The following is a 10881-nucleotide window of genomic DNA, read 5'->3' on the forward strand; positions in this document are numbered from 1 at the left end:
ATTCATCATGACTAGACACAGAATCAGAGTCTGTCTGTAAAATTCAGCAAATCTGTTAGCTGGTTCCTCAGTGCTCTGGTCGAGTGGTTGTATGTCAGACACAGCTCACATACAACTAAATCTCTATTTACTAAATTAACGTACTGACAAACCACGCCACACTACTAGATGATGTCTGTCATCTGTGACTGTTTACATCCAGGTTGTAGAGCAATGAGCTAGCTAGACTAACTAGATTCCTGCAGCTGAAAAAAGTCCATCCTCTCAAGAGTCCTGATTCTGCCACTGATGGGTTCAGCTGGTATTTGAAGTGTATGACAACATTATAGAAAGGATTCCCGCAGAAATAGTCTTTTGAGTTAAAGAAGATCCTATTGAAACCACAAACCACTGATGTTATATGTGTAACTGTCTTCAAAGCGAACACACTACATTGACAGTGAAAGTAATTTTCTAAGACATGGTTTCACTCGGCCTTAATCTGTAGGTTTGTTTGTGTTGTTTTGCTTTTATTTTTGAAATAATGAGTCCAACAAAAGGCACAAATTGTGTATTAACAAGGATTGTAAAGGCAGCACTGAACCAGCAACTCCTGTTTCCTGTAAAGTGAAAGTGGAGTCTGGAGAAGTAGTTTCTGTTTGAGACTTAGTAAAGCATACCTTGGTAAAAGTTCTTGGTTGCAGACATCCAGCCTGTTCCACGGCTGCAGGCTTAAGTACTGAAGACAGGCTGAAGAATGACCAGAATTGATTTTAGCGAGACATTTCAGGTATGTACCCTGCTGCTGACACCCTTACCTAAATCTAGTTTAGTCTGTATAACTGGAAGTCAGGGGGTGGCTGAAATGCAGCCATTCATTCCCAACCAGCTGTAAATCTCCAAAATGAGCTCTGCAATTATAAAGCTTAATGCCACTGCAGGGATTTTCCCCAGGGACCAGGAACCTCTTAAGGTGTTTTATTTGCAGGGTCAGGGTCTCTAAAAGGTCAGTGCTTTGGGCCAGTGGATTCCATACACAGATTGGGAAGCAACAACAGTGTAACAGGGGTTTCTTTTATTTTTTTGTTGTTAATTCATATGGAATTGCAAAACTTGTCTTTCTTTCTTTTTTTTTTTTTTTTTTGTCTTGTCAGATCTTTGGAGGTCTTTTGACAAACATTTGATGAGCTGAAGGAAACTAAGTTATCTTAAAGTGGAACTAAAAGTTCTGCTAACGTCAGGTAGAACCACAGATTTCCAATCCAGAGGAAGCATTGACAGCACAGGGGGTGAAGAACCTTACAGCTCAGAGACAAAGTACCTCCTATTACATGTTGTCCCAAGAATTAAGTGAGCTGGAATCCTGGCTTTCCTGACCTAATATTTCCAGAAAATGTTTTGTTTTCAAATTGAAAAGTTAAGGAACCTTAGCACTCTTTGAAATGTGGTTAAAGGGACCAAAATGGGTTGAAATGTGACTTGATGGGCCTTCTGTTTGCTGCTGTGAGAAAGCAGAATCCAACAGTCATCAAGTTCCTTAAAAGAGGGTCGAAATCTCAGTTGAAATATGACTTAAAATGATGAATATTCTCTAATCTTTAGGAGACTTATGCCCCTTAGAAACTCAGCCAGGAATAGGATAAAGGATTTTTTTATTCCTCATGGAGTGGCTTCACTTGACTGATTCCTTTCTTCCAAGGATCTTTAAGCCTTGGTAAAAAAAAAAAAAAAAAAAAAAGAAAAGAAAGAGTTATGGAGTTTCATCTCAACAAAATGTTCTTAACACTGTCATCTCAGCCGTTAAATTGTGCACCCCATGTACAGAGGCTTTATCAGCCTCAATGTGGCTAGCCTGAGTTCAGTCCTGACCCTGGAATCACTTCCACTCCCTCCTCCTGGTTTCTCACTTTATCCACTGTCTCATTCAAAACATTAAAAGGTCTGCCAGAAATTTGTAGGACAGAAAATTCCACTCTGCTGGTTAAGAAATGTGACTAATTTTGTATAATGTTGGAAAGAATGACGGCAAAGGCGCTAAGAAACCTTCAGGTTCTTAAAGGTACAGTGCATATTGTCTGGTTGCATTTAGTTAAACAAATTCATTTTTTTATAGGCGTGTTTGAATCAGTTAACAACCACCTAAACAGAAAAGTCTTTTTGTTTTTAACTTTGAACCTTTTATGCAGCATTGTGTTGATAAATGTTTTAAACTGAAAAAAATTAAATGGAGGCTCATAACGTTCATGCATCACAGAAGCTTCTTGTCCTTGAAGGCCACCGTTACTTATGAGGCTTCACCAGTAGAATAATAGAGCTAGGGAACATTTAACTCCATAATCTGATCACCTCATAACGCTAACTACTCCTGTTTCCCCGTGCTGAACCTTTGAAGTTTGACTTTGTTGGAAACGTTGTCAAAGTGTGTAACTGAGCAACAAATAAGACAAAGGAAGCAAGCCAGTCAGATAAGAATTTCTTATTATTCCAATAAAAAATACATTCATACAGAAATATAACAATTTTGCAAAACAATTTCAAATAAAAATTTCATAAAGCATAAACATAACAATTTTACAAAAGTTGTTTTTTTTCTTTTTGTACAAAGATTCAGTTGAGAACAAAGAGCTGTGTTTGTGTGTGTGTTTGTGACAGAAGAGTAGAAGTAGTTGTGGGATGAAGGAGATGATGAAAGTGTGAAAGATGCGAGCAAACATGGAGCTAAATCAAGGCTCAATTACTTCTTGAACAGTATCGGCTTCTCTTTTCTCTGAATGGATGTTCCTTCGCTCTCTGCCACAAAAGGCCGTGCCAGCAACTCCCAAATCTATCGCAGCAAGCAGTTTCAAGTTTGTACTCATCCTGTCTCCTCCACCCACTGATCTGAAATCTATAAGCTGTAGCATGCAGCGGTGCAACGTGCCGCAACATCCAAGTCTTACAGCAAGGTGTGTGATCTGAAGAGGATGAGTTCACTGTGAAACAGCTCAGAGAACGATCCTACAGTCAGCATGGCCTCCTTCCACCTCCAATAACATCAAGATTTTCCTCAAAGGGAGACACGTTCATGGGATTTTTGACAAATTTCCACATGCGCCATCGATGTTTGTGATCTGTATCTCCTCCCCCTCGCCCACCGCTGTGGTTTTCATAACACTGTAGCAGCTCGGCTAAAACAACGCTCCCCAGACAGGTCAATAACCAACCTACACAGTCAGCAGTCTGTGACAGATTCCATGCCAACAAAGCCTTTAGCAATTCATTACTGAGAGGCAGTACAAGGCGAGGCCTGTCCGACTGCAGCCTGTTAATTACAATAAATCTTTAGCATTTTCTTCAGTCCCACTTTCAGGGACAAGAAGCAATGGAGGGGGACAGGGAGGAGGAGGAGATGGTGATGGTGAGATACAGAAAAAAGGATCTATCTGAACGTCACGACAGAAGCAATTTTCTTTCATGTGCCCTAGAGTCAGGCAGCAACTTACAATTGCTGTTAAGGTTAACCGTTTGGTTTTAGAAATCTACACAGAGTGGTCTTCAAATTATTTCTTTAGGGTGAAATCCAAAACTTTTATTTCACTGATCAACAACAAAGAATAAAAACGTCAACAAACGGCTCAACCAATGACAATTTCATCCACATTGTTCGCCCTAACCTTTCTCATAAAAGAATTAATCAGATACCTGCTGCAGCATTAGCTCAGGGTTGTGTGACAGGCTTCAGTACGTACTACACAGTAGTTAATATCTCTAACAAATGAAATTAAGTGCTCTAAACATAGTTTGTTTTGTTTGTATGGTCCGAATTCAGCTAAACTGGTGATCAGATTCAAAAACACAAGGATCAATCGACTGAGAAAAGGTGTCTTTAGGAGCATTTCCATTTTAACAACACAATTAACGGAGGAAATAGAGGAAAATAATCGTCACTGAACACAAAGAGGTGCGACTTCATCTGTAATTGAGCCTTGATCAAGCTTGTCAAATCACCCATACAACAAATGTGACTTCCCGAGGGAGCAAAATGCCCCGCTGCCAACGGGCTGAGTCACTTGCATAAGGCACCATTAAGGTCAACAGTGCATTATTAGATAGAAAAGAAAAGCTCAAAAATCAACTCCTGAAGGCTTGTGATGTGAGTGAGAATGAAGAAGCAGTGGTGAAATCTCCAGCCGGATGAGAGTGAAGGTGTCAAACTATAAAAGAGGAAATCATCAAGGCTTTATGTACAATATTGTAACATTTAACCGTTTGCACTTTAGCTGCACTTTTATTGAAACTATTTGCAGTCCTGATTACAGTGGAGACATGAAATGAACAAACCCTAGAACCATGCAACACCTGTCTATGATACTGAAGTTATAGTATAGTTGTGTTATACCTCTAAGCACACAGCTTATACAATTGGACTACAAATCAGCTTTGTAGCTTGTAAAAAAATAATAAACCAGGCTACATAACACATTGCACATTTAGTAGCTGCACCAAAAACACCAAAAAGCTCCTGTCATACAGTGACCACAGGGAGGGGGACTTTGGGTCCGAGGGTCACAAACCCAAGGCCTCAAAAGCTTCGGAGAACCCCCGTCCCCGGTCTGGGTGCCAGACAGACAGGCAGGAACCTCCATCCTGCCTCCAGGGATCACAAACAGAAAGTGACCCCCAGAAACCCACTCAGTCCACAGCAACATTGGAACCAGCCCCGCTCCATCCACCATCAATCAGTCCATCAATCCATTCCTTCTCCGAGAAATCGTCTCTCCTGGGGGCCGGTGGTCCAATCTCAGACATTCACAGTGCACACATGCTTACCTCAGACAGTTTGTAAAGTACCAGTGTATCTGCTGTCCGGGAGATGTCCCCAAAACATCATGCACCATACATACAGATCATTCACTCAATCTTTTTTTTTTGTCTTTTTTCACATGTGTCCTTCTCAAATCAAAAAAAGATCTCTCCTCCTTCTTCCCCATCCTTGATTTTGTCCTCTTGTTGCAACAGACAACCTTCAGAGCGCCTTTCTCCAAAGAGAGGTGCCGGAGGCACTGGGTTTCAGTATGGTGCAAAACAGCATGCTTTGGCTGGAACACACTCCCGCCACTCTGCTCTGGGACAGTTCAACCAAGAGACTGGTCGGGAGCCGGCGTTAAGTTTTTCCTGTTCTTTTTAAAAACTTCTCGCTGCGTTGCTTGGTTGGTGCTCGTCCCGTTTGCTTTAGATGTGCCTCTTCATGTGAAGGGCCAGATGGTCTGACCTGGAGAAACATCTGGGGACAAAGAGGGAGGAGGGGAGAGGGGAGGAGGGGAGAGGAGAGGAGGTGAGTCACTACAAAAACACGGAGTAGCAGAGGAGGGAAACTGTTTTCCGTTAGGATACGTGCAAAGAAAGGAGCAGTCTTAGAGTGAGTTAGCAGATATATCACACGCCAAAGGTTCACAGTATGAGGTAAAGAAATGAATTAAACTACAAAGATCATCTATGAACAGGATGGACTCCCAGTGTCCTGATAAAGAAGTTTAAGAATCAGAGGCATCACATTTTATTAAACTGGTCTGATTTATTAAATACTATTGGTTTAAAATCTGTTAACTATGATGAGGAGAAAATAAGTAACATCTTAATACATAGAACATTTTTTATATAACATGTAAAGCAGAAATCAATGCTTGGAGTGATAAAATGCAGTTTTCCTTGCATAAAATGCTTTTGGTGTCCTTTAAGCGCTGTCTGCAGCAGCAGCAGTTCATCTCTACACAAGAAGTTGTTAACAGCATTAATTAATGTTAAATATTTTCTAATGAGGCTATTCTTTAAGGGAGGTAGCTTTCTTTAGCAAATTTTCCAGAGAAACTGAAGCAAGATCCATGAACAAAATGTTCCTCCATCACTGTCTAATCACAAATAGATCAGGATCAAATATTAAGATTATTAAACCTTCTTAAGTTCAGTATTAAATTAAGTGCTATGAAGTTCGATGTTGGAGGGACTGTGAAAGTCAAAAATGCAGATTACACTCGTCAAATTTCACAGAAAAACACTTTTTTCCAGCTGAAAATTACACCAAATATGGCAACATTATACAACCAGATTCATGTCGTAATGCTCAACGTGTGCAACTGAGACACCCAGCAACTCCTTCACAGCTATCTCCTCACATTTGTCTCAGATAAGTTGTCGTATTTATCAGTGAAGCCAAATCTGTAGCTGCATGCATAACGTGACTCAGAGCCTCTGATCTCTAAAGACAGCATCAATGAGAACATCTCATGACCACAGATGCATGTTGTGGCTGCATCTTCTAGCTGTGTATGGTGTATGAAGCTCTGCTCACCTGTCACAGTGACTGCATTTAAATGGCTTTGCCCCGGTGTGCTTCCTGAAGTGTCTGGTCAGCTCGTCGCTTCGTGCAAAACGCCACTCGCATCCCTCCCATGAACACCTGTACGGTTTTTCACCTGCAGGGCAAAGAGGCAGATGATTAATGGCGCTCACGTAGGGGCAGGAGGAATGCAGCGTTTGATTGGTCGGCTGTGTGCTTTTGTTATTCAGATACGCTCAGATCAATCAGCCTCGGGCCACATGACATGACATCAGAGCTGACAAGACGTATGTGATCTAGATTCCTCTGAACCTGCTCGACGACTGGCTGGTTTTATGCAACCTGAAGCATGCTCAGAATTCTGAGTGAAGCTGAAAATGTGCAGAATGAAACATGAAACGGAGCACAAGAGCAATTTCATGCTGCTAATCAAAACTAAGAAATGACCATTCAGAGCCCTGCGACTCCGTGCCCCCTGGCTCTCCGCCCATTCACCCCTTTCCCATGGTGAAACTCAATCTGTTTTGAAGTCCTTTTATCTCCCATGTGCAGCCCCTCCCCCCTCCCTCTGTCTCTCTTGCTCACTCGCTGGCTCAGTCAGTCACATTCCAGATAGATTAGGTCACAGTTTAGGTATCCAGCCATGCGGAGCTAATACTCACTGCGCTCCAGCTGAGGACATCATGCAATGTGGGCCTTTAATTACATTACACAATGGCTGGACAATACCATCAAGGTGGAGGACGAATTCTAAAGCTCTTCCTGTCACCATTCGCTCAATGAAAGAGACGTTTTTGCCAATGACTGAGCTGGTTTTTCTTAAAAAACAACAGTAAAAGGCTCATAAACTCCCCTCTCCAGCTGCCTGTTCATCACACATGGTTATCACTGATGTTTTAGCTCACCTGTGTGAGTGCGCTGGTGTGCTTTTAGGTGCGAGCTCTTTGTGTAAACCTTGCGACACCCGTTGAACTGACACCTGTGTATCCGCCTCCTGCCGTCAGGTGAAGCGTCCCCGCAGATGAGTCCCGTCTTTTCTGTACTTTTTGCCACCCCGCCGCTCCTGATTTTGACCGGCAGGTGCAGCTCTGCGTGCGCTGCGACCCAGCGGTTCGTCACACCGCCAGACTCCGAGTTGGCCTCCGGAGAGGACGGAGGAGTGCTAATGACAGAGGGGCTAAAAGGTCCAGAGCCAACCAGGACGGAGCCCAGAGGGTTGGAGGTAAAGCTGTGTGTGGGCGAGAGCTCCTCTGAACTGTCTGAAGCCTCGCTGCTGGCATCAGAATTCACACTGTTGGTGTCCAAAATTTGGCTGTCCTGATTGTCCTCCTCGTGGGCACGGGGCAGCGTGGGGTCACACTCGGACTTGGCCTTGTCCCCGCACGCCAAGATCAGCTTGCTCCAGAGGTCCTCCTGGCCGTCGAACTTGAGGTCAGACGTGGAGACGTAAGGCTCACTCTGCAGGTAGCGCTCCAGCTCCAGGCATGTCTGCACGAAAAGAGAAACACAGTTAGAATAAATGAAGTACGGCAGAGAGGAAGCTCATTCAACTGCTGCAGAATGATCCTGTGTGGGGAATCCTTTTAAATGATGCATGTGCACAAAATGCTTTCTGTGCTGTAATATTTGTTAATGCTTACAGCAGGGAAGAGGAGCAACAGCTACAATTCTTTTTACCCAGAAAACAGGCTCAACAGTTTAAAGACTGAGTTTACTGTGAAGGATTATAGAAAAGCCATACTGCTAGATATTTTCACGCAATAAATGCCAAATATCCCCAGGTAACAGCTTCTGAAGCCATGGAGGTCATGCTGCTGCACTGCATCTGAAATGGCAACAATGGAAATATCTTTGAAGTGTGGATTGTTGCTAAAAACGAACAGTTTAAACCCACTGACCCAGCCTTTGGGAAGATGTAATAGCAGTATTTCTTTATTACTTGCTTCTTTCAAGATTCAGAGGCTCCTTTCAGAGAAATATTTAATAACAATCCTCATTTTCTGGCGCTGCACTCAGTGATTAAGGGTTAACCTGCCCTGACTCAGACCTCAGGTCATATCAACCAGCCTCTGTAGACTCAGGTGAGGCAGAGTTTAAGCTTGAACACATCACCTGAGATCTCCAGGCAAATACTAAACATGCATTGTCATTTCAGCTCTCCAATGACTCACTGAACAAATTTGGAGTCCTTTTAAGGAAGCCGCTCAACTTCCACCCTCCCTCCCTCCCCCTCTCTGTCTCTCTTCCTCCCTCCAGCATGAGCCATTCAGCTGCTCTTCCTCATGCGTACCTCTGACATGCAATCACATCCTTCCTCATGAGAGTCTATCGTGAAAGATACACCGGTTCCGATTTACCTCACAGGACGTTAAAGTTCAAAAAGCCTTCATTAGGTAGTGACTGCAGACTGCCAGCTGGACGAATAGTGGGATGGAGATGACAAGTAAACATTTCCCTAAAGGCTCCTGCAGCCTGAACACGATGTCTCCTGGCTGTGCCAACCAGTGCTGCACAATATAATGTATCATTAACAACATTTACCAAGAACCTGCAGAAAAATCCACTGCAAAGAGCTGCCACAATAGAATGAATGAGAGAGAAGTCAGCGTGCTCTTGTGATGCATTCACATCAGCTGAGCTGTAGCCCTGAACCAAACACAATACTTCACTAAATATAGTCAGTGCAAGTCATGTTCTCATTGCAATGTTGTAAATCAAGTGCCCATGAGACTGCAGTGCTTGAACAATGTGTCAAACAGAACTGAAGACGAGTTACTGCAAATATTCTGATTAAAAAAATTACCATACTGGTGAATTATAAAATATACTGTCAAGTATTTGAGAGTTTGAGCTTTAACATTAAAGGATTTGTTTCTTTTGACATCAAGTAAATGAAAAGTCTTAGAAAGGTGAGCATTTTCCACAAGGTTATGACATTTCACACTGAATAATCCATCACTATATTCAAAAGCAGTGTTCAGATGAACTGATCAGGAAAATAGTATGCATGGTTGATATCTCATTTAATGAGAGAAAATTATCATTGGTGGTTTTCTAAACAACATGTCAAACACGTTCTGGCTCCAGTGTTTCAATGATAAATATTTTCTATTTTTTGTCATTTTTTTAATTTAAAAAAATAGTCCAAGTTCAGTTGTTGGTTTGATTATATAAGCATCCTGAAGACATCACATGTGCCTTTTTTAGACAATAACAAGCTTTTTCCACAACTTTTGGACCAAATAGTGAAACAATTCATTACAAATCAGTCCCCAGATGAGTCAGTTGTATAAATAAATGTTTGTTAAAGCCCTGCATGGTAGCTTCTCTTCTCATGGTGCAGGCCCACAGTCTACTCATGCGAGGAGGGATTGGACATGGCTGACATTTGATAGTGTCATGTTGTGGAGAGCATTCAAACCCAAACAAGATGCAAGTGGAGCAGAAACGTGGAGTTTACGCATTCAATCAACGCCAAAAACCGACAATAATGTATCTTCAAGAAAATGTGCATTTCATTTTTAACACTACATCTAATTTTGATCTGCTATTCTACCTTATCTTGCATCACAGAATAATTTTAGAAGCGAAAGCAGCTCTGAAATTTAAAAAAGTCCCTCTGATAATATTAGAGCAGAGCAGCACCAGCACGCTGCTCTCTCTCTCTGTCTGTCTTCATTCATGTTGGCGCAGCAGCAGAGCCTCCACTCCAGCTGTCAGACTGACACACTGATCCACTTCAGCCTGCCAAAAACTTCATAACGACACACACTGCTCACCGGGAAACCTGCACGAGCACCCGTTAAGTTCTGACGGGAACGTAAAGTTGGTGAAAGCAGCGCGCGCAGTTCCGCTTTAGTAACACAGACACTTTAATATAAACGGCTGATGTTAAAAAATATTCACCTGCTGCCAGTATTCCTCCAGTGACGGTAAGGCGGAGAAATAGCCCGTGTCGTGAACTATTTGAAGTTCTTGAAAGATGCTGCACATGGGTAGAACATCCATTTTCCCGAGCGCGTTTTTGAAAATATTTAGCTGCACTTTAAGTGTAGAAAAAGAGCAGGGTGAAGAGGAGTGAGAGCGATCCTTGAGCAACGCCACGAGGATGAAGACGCTGAGAGAGCAGTAGTAGAAGAAGAGTCCGTAGTGCCCGTCCGTCCGTCAGTGAGAGAGTGAGTGAGTGAATCCCCCCTTCTCGCTCTGCGCTCCAGGTGTTTGCAAACACTGCACCGGACTGGATGGGGAACAACTGCGCTCTGCAAACTTCCCTATTCAAACCTCCAAGCCCGCCCCCCCCCCGGCCCCCCCTCCTCACGGCAGGATTACGCCTGCACGGCTTTAGCCAATCAAAGTTAGGCTACGTAAGGGTTTGCAAATGATATCACAACTGGCCAATCACAACGCAGCTCTGACTCAATTTGCGTTCCAATAGGTTCATTCGAGTCTTTGAGGCTTATCGCTGATTGGCCGGTTATTTTTAGGCTCTATATAACCTCGCTGCTGCTCAAGCTTCGTCTCTCTTCCTCTGTTTTCGGTCAGCGGCGTGTTTCGCCACAGACAGCGCATGTGAGCTGAGACAGTTT

The 10881-nt window shown here is 43.0% G+C and overlaps 1 protein-coding gene across 1 annotated transcript; it reads right to left on the reverse strand.

The window, feature by feature from the left end:
• Window positions 1-2607: 2607 nt before the first annotated feature.
• Window positions 2608-10559, reverse strand: klf6a (Kruppel like factor 6a). Its single transcript, XM_074693852.1, has 4 exons — window positions 10202-10559; window positions 7201-7783; window positions 6308-6431; window positions 2608-5242 (listed from the first exon to the last, which is right to left on the reverse strand). Exons 1-4 carry the CDS (start codon window positions 10301-10303, stop codon window positions 5191-5193), a joined length of 861 nt encoding a protein of 286 aa, XP_074549953.1. The 5' UTR covers window positions 10304-10559; the 3' UTR covers window positions 2608-5190.
• Window positions 10560-10881: the final 322 nt, after the last annotated feature.

Source organism: Halichoeres trimaculatus, unplaced genomic scaffold (assembly GCF_033239565.1).
Source record: "Halichoeres trimaculatus isolate MK-OKI-2021-1 unplaced genomic scaffold, fHalTri1.1 fHalTri1_scaffold_18, whole genome shotgun sequence".
Lineage (NCBI taxonomy): Eukaryota > Metazoa > Chordata > Actinopteri > Labriformes > Labridae > Halichoeres > Halichoeres trimaculatus.

What these genes read in the sequence shown, in the direction of transcription:
- klf6a (XM_074693852.1), bottom strand. Translation starts at nt 10,303, where the DNA reads ATGGATGTTCTACCCATGTGCAGCATCTTTCAAGAACTTCAAATAGTT. An exon ending in TGGAGGAATACTGGCAGCAG is followed by an intron (nt 7,784 to 10,201) that starts GTGAATATTTTT and finishes CTTTTCGTGCAG; the next exon opens with ACATGCCTGGAGCTGGAGCG. An exon ending in ACACCAGCGCACTCACACAG is followed by an intron (nt 6,432 to 7,200) that starts GTGAGCTAAAAC and finishes TTTGCCCTGCAG; the next exon opens with GTGAAAAACCGTACAGGTGT.